The 13,846-nt window shown below is 46.8% G+C and overlaps 3 protein-coding genes across 3 annotated transcripts; 2 read left to right on the plus strand and 1 right to left on the minus strand.

Annotated features, from left to right (window-relative positions):
- Positions 1-36: 36 nt before the first annotated feature.
- Positions 37-2,750, plus strand: BTN1 (the record flags this gene model as incomplete). The annotated part of the gene is made up of 3 exons (XM_031152901.1): positions 37-172; positions 238-1,454; positions 2,451-2,750. The coding sequence occupies 3 exons, from the start codon at positions 37-39 to the stop codon at positions 2,748-2,750; spliced, it is 1,653 nt and encodes a 550-aa protein (XP_031002880.1).
- Positions 2,751-4,933: 2,183 nt separating this feature from the next.
- On the minus strand, positions 4,934-6,600 carry fdc1_1 (Ferulic acid decarboxylase; the record flags this gene model as incomplete). Its single annotated transcript, XM_031152902.1, has 3 exons — positions 4,934-5,476; positions 5,520-5,908; positions 5,961-6,600. The coding sequence occupies 3 exons, from the start codon at positions 6,598-6,600 to the stop codon at positions 4,934-4,936; spliced, it is 1,572 nt and encodes a 523-aa protein (XP_031002879.1).
- A 460-nt stretch (positions 6,601-7,060) lies between these two features.
- PAD1_0 (Flavin prenyltransferase PAD1, mitochondrial) lies at positions 7,061-7,768 on the plus strand (the record flags this gene model as incomplete). Its single annotated transcript, XM_031152903.1, has 1 exon — positions 7,061-7,768. The coding sequence occupies one exon, from the start codon at positions 7,061-7,063 to the stop codon at positions 7,766-7,768; it is 708 nt and encodes a 235-aa protein (XP_031002878.1).
- Between the last annotated feature and the right edge of the window lie 6,078 nt (positions 7,769-13,846).

Genomic DNA, 13,846 nt, shown 5'->3' on the forward strand with positions numbered 1-13,846 from the left:
CACGCCCGATCCTCCATCTCTGTCCCTAGATCCACAATGGTATCGCCTTCTTCCTCTGGGCTACTGCCTCTCCCAGGCACGCCGGGATCATCTTGGGCCCTCTACAAAGCACGTTTCAAAGGCCTCTTTGAAGGCGCAGATAATTCCGTCTTGATCGCGTTCTGGTTATTCGGTACCTCAACCCTTCCCTTTCTGCCTTTTTCGACCATCTCACCCACCCCCACTAACCACGCCCAGGCCTAATCAACAACGTCTCCTATGTTATAATCCTCACCGGCGCCCTCGACCTTGTTGGCGCATCGACCCCCAAATCCCTTGTCCTACTCCTCGATGTCCTCCCCTCCTTCCTCACGAAACTCTTCGCCCCTTATTTCATTCACCGCATACCCTACCACATCCGCATCTTATCTTTCACAGCCCTCTCTGCAACCGGCATGTTCCTAATCGCCCTGACCCCCTCTTCCGTCCCTATAAAGCTCTTCGGCGTCGCGCTAGCAAGCTTGAGTAGCGGAGGGGGAGAGTTGAGCTTTCTAGGCCTGACGCACTATTACGGCCCATTCAGTCTCGCGGCATGGGGCAGTGGAACGGGCGGTGCGGGACTGGTTGGTGCGGGATTGTATGTGTTTTTGACAGGGACGCTGGGGTTGAGTGTACGGACTAGTTTGTTAACTTGTGCATGCTTGCCATTTATCATGCTCATTGCTTTCTTCCTGATCCTACCTCTTGCACCGCTACGAAGAGCGTCAAGAATGAGAGAATACTCCGAGATACCAACTGAGGAGCAGAGCCGGGATTACGACGGTGAAGACATATCACACCTTCCCATCGACGCAGCGTCTCAATCTTTACTAGCACCAGGCCCTTCCATTGCAGCAGAAGCCTACTCCACTCTCTCCCCCCGAGCACGGTCTCCACTGCGCAAACAGCACAAATCAACCCTCCTCACCAACCTCCACCGCGCCAAGCTCCTAGTAATACCCTACATGCTCCCCCTCCTCCTTGTCTACATCGCCGAATACACCATCAACCAAGGCATATCTCCCACCCTTCTCTTCGACCTCCCCTCCACTCCCTTCACCAGCTTCCGCCAATTCTACCCAACCTACACCCTGACCTACCAACTCGGCGTCTTCGTTGCCCGCTCCTCGACCCCCTTCATCCGCTTGCACTCCCTCTACCTTCCTAGCCTCCTCCAATGCGCCAACCTCGTCATTCTCCTCACCCAATCCCTCTACGCTTACATCCCCTCCGTCTACATCATCCTCGCGCTCATCTTCTGGGAAGGCCTCCTTGGCGGCGCCGTCTACGTCAACACCTTTGCTGAGATTATGCAGAACGTCCCTGAGGAGGAGAGGGAGTTTAGTCTCGGCGCGACTAGTGTTTCTGACAGTGCGGGTATTTGTATAGCCGGATTTATTGGAATGGTGCTTGAGGGGTTCTTGTGTGAGAGGCAGGTGAGCCAAGGGACGGATTGGTGTCGGAGGATGTGAGGACTCAGGAAGCACCGCGTAAGATGTAAGATAGCTTGCACACTTGCCGTACGTGTGGCAGGTTAGTGGGAATGGAAAATAGGAGGATGAAGTAAGGGCGGAAGTTGCAAATTGGATATACGAGAGTATTTCAGTTTCGCGGAAGATGCTAGGCTTCCAATGTGCGGCGCATTACCCTATGATGAGGAGTATACGACATGAAACGCGCGAGCGTAGGTCGCCTTGGAAAAGACAAGTGACAGCAGATGGCAGCGCATGACATTGGACACTGTAGGCATGAGGTCCAGCAGCAGGTTTTGTACGAATTGTCACGATAACAACCACGATTCCATTTATTTAAGATACCATACATACATATGTAGATAGGCTGCCCCATCACTTGGAAATGGAGTTCTGGTTTCATTTCGTTTCGTTTCCACCATATCTTTGCTTGCTTTTATGATGTGCATGTTTATTTATTTTCTATTTATCAATTGTAACATCTGTATTCACAATGCTATGTATTGCCCTGCATGCCCGGTTCGGCTCTTCAAGGAAAGAAAAGGAAAGGTGGATAGATTTATATTTACGTTTGTATTTGTATTATACTTTTGGGGGAGAGGGGTGTTGAGAGAAGAGACATTTGCTCTGATTGTATGGGGCAATGTCAAGTGAAGAAAGGGGAAGCGCATTACGACCATTTACGGTGAGATATTTGAGCGTCTTTGCAATGTCTAGCTCCGCAATGCCTCCCAATCTTCCCCTCATGAAACCTTCCTCGTGCTTCTCATCATAAGCGAGCCCGAAAAAAGTGTCGATGTCCACAGAGAAATATGTCGATGTGGTACTCCAAACCAACATCAAGCCTTGACAACTTCCCAGAGCCACAGGATATTTCAACATTGCTATTAGCAGGTTGGTCTCAGATGATAATATCCCCACGGACTATGAGGCATTTGTGCAACGACTAATCTTTTCCAGACTGTCACTTATGAAGGCGAGACACTTAAATACATCACACTGGCTTCGATTTACAACGAAATCATCACTATGGCTCCTGAAGATCCAGAACCGAATGCTCTTATAACACTCCATTCAAATGAGAAGCCAGCTACCACTAGCTCCGGTAATAAAGCTGAGAGAGGAAACAACACAACGTTCGATCTTCAGAAGGCTTTCTGCAGAGCTACAATTCAAAATTTGGAAGATGGCTATTCATGTCCCTCGCATTATTCACGCTTTCGTCGCGAACTTCTTTGGATACTTTGGCAATATTGTTGACGACGACACAATTCCCATGACTCGAGTGACAATCCTTTCTACTGGATTTATACGATTGCCACCCATATCAAGCACTTGTACTCTATCCGAAAATGGACCCCCCTTCATCTTGGTCACAAGATTGCTCGAGATCCCAACATTCAAAACACCTCCTTCATCCAAGATGCCGAAGATTCTAATTCACAACCTTAACAGCTTGTCATCCATCATTCAGTTACCGTCGACAGCTCATATGAGGCATGGTACGCGCAGGCCATCTGGGTGGCCTATAGGGATGACATACTGGCTTATTACCCTTTCTTATTGAATGTTAGGACTGGGTACAAGGCTTCCAGGCTCAGATATCTCAATCGACCCCCGAAGACAGTCACTTTGGAACGTTGCACTTTGAAGCAACTCCAAGCGAGACACGGTTGAGGCGACGGTGCTCGGTAGAGGGGTAGTACAGGTCGATCGATTTTCTTATTGGGTAGTACGAGCATTTTATTTTAAGCAGGTAAGGGTTTTCGAGGTGTCGTTGAGACTATCAGAGGGAGAAGAGAAAAGAGAAATTTTCATATGCGGCCCTGGTGGCCTTCTGCACTTTATCTAGAAGTTAAAGGATCATGCTGGTATTTCTATCTGAAAGCGTTAAGTTCAGGTAACTGCACCCATGCACGGGCACAATTTTCAAGATGTCAACTATAGTGTTTTGAAGGTAAAAGAACTTTGCTCAACATATGAAAATCCATATGTTGTGTGATGAATTTATGTCATTGAGTTAGCATCTAGAATCAGCGCCCTGCCATTGTCTACATATAATGCGCAGAATACCGATACCGCCCTCGAGTTTCTCCGCAATCTCATCCACTGACCTCACTTCGTCTACCGACTTAACAGTCCTCTCATGCTGCTCCATCTATTTTCTCTGCAAGTTCCTCCATTGTGTAGCAGTCTAGAGTAATGACTTTGTTCTTGTCATTCTCGGACCATCCCTCAACGGTCCAGGGTCCTTTGGTTGCTATCTTGACCTCCAAAAACGTCAAGAAAGCCTCGTATGCATCCCTCTCGCCATGTTTCTGAGCATGGTATAGTTCTGCAAAGCTAAATGCATTCCTGAGAATGGCATCATCGATTGTCAAGCAGGAGACTTTGCTGATTTGCTTTGTTATGCTGCTTTTCGCTGGCGGAGCTCTCAAGAGCGTGAAATGGTCAACCTTGTCCAGAAGCTTCATAATCCCGACATCGAATCCATAGAGTCCACCAAGGCTCTCGAGGTCGGCAAAACTGTGTAGTCTAGCATCATAATCTTGTATATGGCTGCTAGCCCCCAACCCGGCAATCACAACTTGGCGGAAGGATGGTTTCTTCGCTTTTTTTTTTCTTTTATTGCGCTCTGGCAGCTTTGGAAACTCATAGATGTATTCCTAGAAGTTTAGCTAATATAGCTAATATTAATAAAGTATTTAAAATTAAAATAAGAATAGATTTATAAATAAAGCTATCATTTTACTATTATGACTTCTTAAATATTTTAAATTAAAATAAAATGAATATTTTATTATAATTATAAAAAAAGGAAATAAATATTATAAGGCCCTTCTGGCCAAGCTACGTGTGCTACCAATTTCGTACCTCATAACCATACCCTTGTCTATAGAAAGATAAGTAGATATAAAGCTTGAACTATTGCCTGTCCCCTGTGCGAGACTACTCGCCTAGAGGCCGTATCATGCTCCAGCGCGTGCGAACTGCAGCCGGAGTCCTGTCTGAGAACTTTTTGAAAATCCAGCCCCAAGGCTTGCCCTCTTTCTTGTATACTAGCAAACGCTGCTCGTCTAGGTCTGACCATCGGCTGTGCTTGTCCGTGCTCAAAACGGCCCTGATCATCCTCGCTCAAAAATCCGGCATCGTCGCCGCTAGACTTGGGATCGCTGTCGCCCAAACCACTATCGCTAAGACGTACTGCCATAGGTCCCGATGTACGTGAGATGGTGATGACAAGGGTTCGTAAGAAGGAGGCTATAATTGCCCATACAAGTCGGAAAAAACTCCGGTTATCTGTGTGTGTTTGAAAGCCAAGAGCAGGGGTACAACTTGCGGCGGCGGAAGAGGGATGGCAGGCCCGCCTCATCCACACAGCGTAATATTGATTGATCTATGCTTATATACAGTCTATGAGATGCTATGGTACAATCCCGCCATCAGTTGTCAAAACCCATAGCAGACCAATTCTTTAAGATCTTCTCTTGCATAGCTTTAGGGTAGGCATGCTCAAAGTCTCCAGTCTCCCAGTTCGGACCAGTGGTGTACTCTTGGGGCAACAGACAATCGGAAACTATCTTGCCACCCTTCCAAGGATCAACTCCAAGTTTTGCATTTTGGGACATGAATGGAATCAGAGGCATGGCGCCAACGTCATCATAAAAGTATTCCTCGGTGCCAGGGCGACAACGGGTAGAAAATGCCCACATGACATCCTTGAAGTTGTAAACATCAATGTCATCGCCAACGATGAAGAGACGGTGGACCATCATTCCACGCTTTTCGTAGAACAATAACTTGGCAATCTTTCGACAAAACTCCTCGGACGTCGTCTTAAGAGCTCTGAGTTTCTCTCCGTCAATTTTAATGACAGCCCAGATAGCCTGAGCTTCAAACGGTGTCCATACTTCGGTGACTGGCATACCGGCATCTTGGAGAATTTGACGCATCTCACAGGATGCAAGTGTTCCAATTAAAGTGTGCTGGCAAAGTCAGTAACAGAAGATTAAGGACAGAATCACTTACTGTCTCGTCAACTGCACGTCCCGGAACCGACATTGGTAGAATGGCATTGTCGCGATATGTGATTTTATCAACCTTCATCAATGGACCGTCATGGACGTCTCCTCTGAACGTGTAGCCATGCATCTCTCCGTACGGTCCTTCTGGGCCACGTTCGGTGATTGAGATTGTACCCTCCATGACTATCTCGGAGGTTGCCGGGACATAAAGGTCGTTGTTTTCGCATTTCACCACCTTCAGAGGAGCACCTGTCATGCATCCAACATAATCTCCCTCGGAGACTCCATCGGGTAGCGGCATCGATGATGCCATGATAGCTGCAGGTGGCACGCCAAATGCGCAAGCCCAAGGTACATCTTTCCCTATGGCTTTCCACTGGTCTCTGATGACCCCTGACGACAATCAGTACTTCGCTCGTTTCGAACAGAATTCCGTCAGACTCACCAATATGCTGTGGTGTCATGACTATGCCAGTCATATGATTCTTGTCGTGGACCATAGCCCTTGCAATGGACCAATTGGTCCAGGATCCATCAGGAGACTGCACTATATGCATACCATAAGACTGAAGATAAGCTCCACCGTCAGCACCGTGTTGCCAAGGGCTTGGCAGCTTCGTCAGATCAATCTGATCACCGGATATGATATTCTCTTTGCATGGACCCGTCTCCAGAACCACCGGTTTGATTCCTTCTTTATGCTTAGCAGAGAGCATTTGGTCCATAACCTCTCTCATCGTTGCATCAACCGGAAGACCAACATGGCGCGCTAAGCGACCATACATGCCCTTCTCTTCGGAGCGGAGGCATGCTGGTGCACCCAGAATCCTCCACAGACCATATTTGTTGCCCTTCAAATTGTTCATGAGGGGAGCTTTTCCTAAGGTCTCAGATGCTCTACGAGTGATTGCGGCTGCCTCGAGATATGGATCAATCTCCTCATTGATCTCTGCAAGATCATTATCTTCACGCAATGCGTCCACGAAAGAACGGAAGCAGAGATGAGGTGGTTCACTTGCTGTTGAAACCCGTGGAATAGAAGTCCTCGTGAGGGACGCCATCATTCGAATAGCTCCTGGACGCATGATTGCAGGTGCTTGAGAGATGATCGAATGGTTCTAGAATAGAATCTGTTGGGGGCATAAGCACGAATGGATGCATTGGGGACTCAAAGCTTACCATAAAAGAACCTGACGGATCTAATAACAGTGAGATACTTCCAACTAAAAAGGTCACAGATGAGATTGAACAACTCCGTCAAAGGCGGTGTCCGTTGATGTCCGTCAATATCCGTGAGCCTCCGTCATGCTCCGAGGTCTCCGAAGTCCCCCGCCTCCCTCAAACTTGCCAGAAGGGATCTGCCACGGAGATTGACCATTATTGCCAGGAGAAATTTTCATCATGCTTATCTTGATTGATCTTGGGCCCGAGCCCAAATCCTTAGAGGCGATCCTAGCTTAAGAATTGTATGATTGGATTTAGGGATCATTTGGCATTCTTGTTCTTAGCAGTATCATGTATACTCTATTCTATGAACAAACCGCAATGTTTTGTTCTGTATCTAAGCGCCGAATCTCTAGTTCTTCCTCATACTCATGCTCTCTGATGAGCAGGACGAGCTTTGAGAGTAGCAAATCGCGCCGTACCTATGCATCGACTCCTGATCACAGGCCCTTGGCTCGACGCAAGAGAATCATCGTGGCCATGACAGGTGCAACCGGAGCTATTCTAGGCATCAAAGTTCTCGAGGCACTTCGTCGCATGAACGTGGAGACGCACCTCATTGTCAGCAAGTGGGCGGATGCGACCATCAAATATGAAACCGATTACGCACCGGCGACTGTTAGGGAACTCGCCGACTTCGCATACACCGCAAACAATCTTGCTGCTCCTGTGAGCAGTGGCTCTTTCCACACGGATGGTATGATAGTAGTGCCATGTAGCATGAAGTCTTTGGCTGGGATACGGACTGGGTACTGCAGTGATCTGATTGCACGTGCAGCAGATGTCATACTGAAGGAGAGAAGGAAACTGGTCATGGTGGTAAGGGAGACACCACTGAGTGATATTCACCTTGAGAATATGCTGTCTTTGACAAGGTCTGGAGCCATCATGTTCCCACCGGTACCTGCATTTTATACCCGGCCAGACTCGGTGGATGATATCATACAGCAAAGCGTGGGCAGGATGCTGGACATGTTTGATCTAGATACAGGCGATTTCGAAAGATGGGAGGGAATGAAACAGAAGTGAGACTCGTGGCAATGGATGGCGTAGATGGGACTGGAAACAAGAGCGTAAAATAGACAATCTGTAAAATTTCAAAAGGGGAGACAATGCCGGAAATCGTTTTGGATATACCGTGCGGAAGAGCAGCTTGGCTAGAAGATGACGGCCAAAGATACAAAGATGGCTGCGCCTGAATTATGCATAATACATTTCGCGAGACGCCTTTGAAGGTCTGTGGGGAAGCCAGGCAGGGTGCAAGGCTTCAAATACCTAAGTGTCAGTTGCAGTCTCCTAAAGCAGTAGGAGTCATTGCAGTAATAATTTCAGTGATCTGTTGATAGTATTGAGTCTAAAGAGCATGCTCTACAAAAGAGATGAGGCTATCTACAATGTGGAGCTAAACCTAATTAGGAACGAAGATGAGGATTTTGAGGGCGGGCCGCTATACCAGATTGGGAATCACAACCAACACTAAGCGAGTTGAGCCTCTTTCTGACGACGACAATGCCCTCTCTGCACGCCCAACTCTAGTCATTAGAGGTGATCAACGATTCAGCAACTCTACGTACGATGAGCGAGATGTCCATCTTGCACGCTGGTAACCTGGATAATCTTTTGCAACAGAAAAAGCAGGCGGGTAAGGTCAAGTCTTGCTATCCTTGCCGCAAGCGCAAAGTGCGATGCGATAACCATCAACCGTGTAACAACTGCTCAAAGAGAGATCTTAGTGAGCTGTGTGTGTATAATGTGACAAGCAGCCAAGTGGATGGTGTAAGATCCGCCGGGGTGGGCTCTCTACAATCACTTCCCCGAAAACGCAGATGCAGCTCGGACGCAGCTTCTACTCTTGGTCCTGCTGCGACACCTCCACGTCAGGAAAGTGTGGCGTCTACTCGAATACCTACACCTAGGTCTAGTGTTATACCACAATCTCCATCAATGGTTGATCAAGGAGAAGGTCTATCTCAACGACCGACCTCATCCGCCTATCTGGGCAGTAATTCTCTGCCGACATTCTTCTCGACCGAGTCACCAAACAGATTATCCACTACGGAAAACGATGTTCTGGAGCAGGACGTTTCATTGATGCTTGGACTTCACAGCTCTACAGCAGAATATCCTTTCCATGAGGTTGGTACTGCAAAATCCTTGGAGCACGAGCTTCGAAACTCATTGCCAGATGACAGGGAGATTATGGCGTCAGTCTTCATACTGATACGATACCCAGTACTGACAATTATCTAGGGTATTTCAATCATACCGAAATATCGCTCATCTGGTGAACAGCATTATAGTCAGCATTGAGGACTTTGAATCTGATCTCTGCATATTTCTTCAAAAGCGTAATGCTAGCAGAGAGAATGAGGCGAATGCAATTTTAATGCTTGAAAAGGTTCCCATAAGTTGGCTGAGCTTATTGTACGCCGTTCTGGCGTCTGGTTATCAGTTTTCGGACAGGCCAACTCGGGAGAGGGAAGCTCGCGCAAAGATCCATGGTGTGTGCAAATCTCCTGTGCTGTACCCGTTTATTCCCAGAATTGCATAAACCTTCTACTCGCCGCCATGTACTGACTCGAAACCCGTAGTCAACAGAGCTTTTCAGTGTATACGCTTAGGGAATTATCTGCTTCACGCGACATCTCAGAGCATACAGGCGCTTCTCTTGATTGGCAATGTCTTACAAAACAGTATGCAATCTGAAGCTGCATGGGTACTTCTAGGTACAACTGTGAGATTGGCGCAAAGTAAAGGCCTACATAAGGAGAATGCAGGAGCTGAATATGATGACAAAACCTCAATTCTGAAGAGAAAAATATGGTGGGTGATTACCTTATCCCTTCTTACTATAGCTAATAGTATTATGTAGGTGGCGTGCAGTAATGCAAGATACGCTGCTCTCACTGTGCTTCGATCGCCCTACAATTACTACACTCATGGACTGTCGGATGCCCTTGCGTCCCACCGCGTTCGAGGATGGGTACTCTTTGGAAGAGACAATTTATCACGTATCTCATCTCGGTCTTGAACTCACAAAGAGGAATCTCTCTCTAGTCAGCGTCGATTTCAAGCAGATCCTTGATGAGGTTGATAAAGCTGATACCATTCTTTCCCGAGCGGAGCCACAGTTGCAAGCCAAAGAGAAGTGCCGGACAATCCAACAACATTTGGAGTTTTTCACGTTACGATTGCATATCACTTTTGTACTTTCAGTTCTGTGTCGCCCTGCCCTCAGTCGAAGCGCTGATGAGTCTCCGGAAAAAGAGCTGGTTGCATCAAAGTGCAAGCAGAATCTCATTGAAAGTGTACAGGCGTTCTTAGACATGCATACACTAAGCATTGTGGCAACGCGAACATGGGCTTTTGTACACCACGGGCTAAGCTCGGCCCTTCTGCTTGGTATTCTGGGGGAGACTAATGCAAACCCCAGAGTCCGAAGACTTTTAGGAAGCTTGATTGAGATACTTTCCGTGCTTTCAATGGATGAGGGGGATAAATTGTCCAAGACTGAGCTGTCAAAATCGCATTTGAAGGCGTTGAAGGCGTTACAAAAGATTTACGATGACACCCGTACGGCATCACACTCCTCGATTGCTAGTGTCAATGACGGAAGCACTATTCAGCAGAATCGTGGAACGGAAGAAGTGAGTGCGGGCAGGAATGTTTTAGTCGGTGCGGATGACGACGACATATCAAGGACCGCATTGAAGCCCGCAATCCAAGAACAGTGAGCAGAACTCCGGCTGTGTATTGCCGTACGGCTGACCATTATTATCACAGACTGTTTCCCGCCTACGATCATAATAGCACATTGTCTAATACTGCAATAGACTTCGCCATGGACCTATCACCCTTACAGGTATACGATTCGATACTATGGGGTATGGAATACGTTTGATGATGCATGAATTATGCTGATCATCATCATTTAGATGACATGGAATTTGATAGCAGTCTCTGGCAGCATTAGTCAACAAGAATTGTCCTTTGTATGAGACATATTAGAGGCACACGCGTACCAACGCCGAGTTGCGGAAATGCGGCGTTGCACTGATGAACCGCGACGGAGTGTTTCGGACCTCCTCGGATGTCGTTTTAATTCGTCAAATGTGACGCATCAACTGTGTCTCATAACGCTGAGCGAGTATATATAGACCTGAATAAAGCCTGTTGAATTTTCTTCATCAGGCATCTGCAATAAACACCAGCTCAAAGGCAACCTTTCCATCAAATCGTTAATTCAAGCATATCACCAATATGTCGGTTTACAAAATCCGTTCCGAGACTATCATTCAGAAACCTATCTCTGAGGTCTACAACTTTATCACCACGGTTGCAAACTGGACCGGAATTCATCCTGCTACGAAGGATATCCTTGGTCCATCTGGCATCAACTCAACCGCAGTTCCCGGGCTGAAATTCGTTGAAGTTGTGGAGGCACGTGGTCTCAACTTCAACTGCGAGTGGGAAGTCCGCAAGGTTGTGAAGAACGAATTCTTCGAGATCATCTTTCCAGCAGATTTCACGCACGGTCCACTGAACGAGATTGTCATCACTTACAACTTGACTGCTGCTGGTGATAATGCGACAAAGTTTGTCAGGACTATGGTCAATTTCTGCAAGCCGGATGCTAAGGAGGAGGAGACGAGAGACTTGGAGGAGCCTGGAATGCACGACAATTATCTCAAGGCTGTGAAGGCTAGACTGGAGGGATAAGCAAATTGTTAGGAAGAATAGATGAGAAACCACGAGGAGGTTTTGTTGGATAGATATGGTTATGGTCACGTGGTCGTAGTGTGGGGGAATCTGGTTTAATGTGATTTAACGCATCCGAACAACTACATTATTCCTATTCCTACAGGTTTCCTACACTTTCTAGTTCTTTATACAATACAATTTACTACGTTTACGTTTACAACACCTAATCTAGCAAACCTCTACGTGATCTGTAAGGGCTCTAACAGGTTTTAACAATATAGCCCTGCTTACCAACCCGTTTTGACCTCATCTTACTGGTATCTGTTACAATGATTAATTTTGCTTATATATGCGGGGTGCGCTGCCCATTGTAGATAGCTAAATTGAAACTGTAGGGCCCAGGTAAACTTCCAGGACCGTGGCAGGCCCGCAACCTGCAGCCGTATATATCCAGATCATATCCCACACCCAGTATCAAATCCTTCTTTGCCTGCTCGCCACCCACGGTAATAGCAACATATAGACTATTTCGTCTCCCAAGTCAAGGATATGTGGATTGGCGAGTGTATGAATATGAACGGGTTATTGTTTGAAGACGATAACAACAATGGTGACCAGTTTTAACGCTCTCTGCTCCGAATTGGACTTTAATCTGCCGATGTGCCGCAAGTGCTTTGGTAGGTAGTTCTTCAAAAAGAGCCCCGAGAAGCGTCTCTCGCCTTCCAGTATGTGTTACCCTAGCGCCTCTTCTTTCTTTGCTCTTCTGTAGCCACAAATTTGCGTTTCAGAGGCTTTTGCGCGCTAGGTTCTATGCCTTGAAGAGGTACTCGTAGTTTTGCGACGTGATATTGCAACTTCGTTGCCTCGAATATAGAGAGCAATACTTTTTGTTGGCCTAGAGTGCCAACGAAATTCAACCATAGTGTTTGGTAGATCTCTATTTAATCTGCAATAGTCTCCCACCCTTGGATAATTGATGTAACATAGGAGCGCGTCGTCTTCGCAGTAACGATTTGCACTCATCGCGAGTATATAACCAGTATGCGTACCTGTATAGATTTAGCGACTAATTAACAAACAACTCAAGAAGACAACACCAAGTTCGCTCTCGCGAGGAAGCAGCCCGAATACGTGGGCTCGTGGTGGGATGAAAAAGTCGCTGGAAAGTAGGTGCTAGAGATATCGGACTCCTTGGAAGCTTCGATGATACCGGAATATAGTGAGTCTAAAGGGGTTCACTCTAAGAAGTGAGAAGTTACCCCTCCTGGTGTGAATAGCCTCAATGACGTATGTCATGTGAATTCGGGAAGGTGGAGTCATAACACGTGATGCTTTCAGCATGTCACGAGCCTGTGACAGTTGCTATGAGATATCTGCTACCCTTAACCCTCTATGAAATAGAGATATAATATATAAAGGTAGTAAATAACACTACTATGTGATTTTTGATCGTTCCTGAAATCCGAGAATAGAAGTTCTCCCTGTTGAGTGTCCTAATACTATGACTTGCTTCTAGACAGCCTCACAAGTCACTCGATAAACAAGAGGAAGTTAGAGCAGATTCGACCGCTTTTCGGCTACCTAGTTGTTTGATGAAGATAAAGTACGGGCGATATTACTAGATACGACCTGCTTGCCGTCGGGCGAGAGGGCGACTGAGTTTACCCAGCCTGAGTGGTCCTTCAGCGTCTAGTAGGAACAGCTTATTTCAATAAAGGGTCTCGGAGGTATCTGACCATTTTAAGTAGCTCATTCAATTCCCTGGTAGCAGTATCGACACCGGATTTCGGCGTGTGGAGAAGAGATACAAGGATGAATCGTAGGAAAGGCTAACCTTCGGGAAACGTGGAGAAGCTATTACGGAATGTGGGGGCTAGTGCTCCGGGTGGCTAGTTGATGGGTTGTGGAAGAGAGGTCAGGGTTGCGAGTCGTATCTGTGAAAAGGGGTCTTATTATGTATGTCTTTCTAAGAGTACTCTAGCTCACGAATATATGCCCTACACTATCTAGTGCCTGTCGCGATTTCATATCACGTGATCCATCGATTGTTTATGGCAAACACTCGTGATCTCGGTTGCTTCCATTTCGCGTCTTGTTTCCTCCTCGGCACTCCAAATGGTCACCTTCACCTACATACTCCACTCCAAATCTCCGTATAGAACCCTGTCTTAGTGGACATTAGATAGGTGAGGGGATAGTGATTCTACGCTGTCGGATAGTGGAGGAGTGCTATGAGCTGTGCATATGCGGAGGCGGGTGGAAGTCGGAATGCGGGGAAGCTGCGGAACAATCTGGGGATCCTCGCAGCTTCTTGATGGACAGTAGTTGGTGTTTTTCTGGGGCCTGTATTGTGATGGATGAAATATTTTATATATATTATATATATATATATCGACTTTTTTCCTT

This window comes from Lachnellula hyalina (assembly GCF_007821495.1).
Source record: "Lachnellula hyalina strain CBS 185.66 chromosome Unknown contig00146, whole genome shotgun sequence".
Lineage (NCBI taxonomy): Eukaryota > Fungi > Ascomycota > Leotiomycetes > Helotiales > Lachnaceae > Lachnellula > Lachnellula hyalina.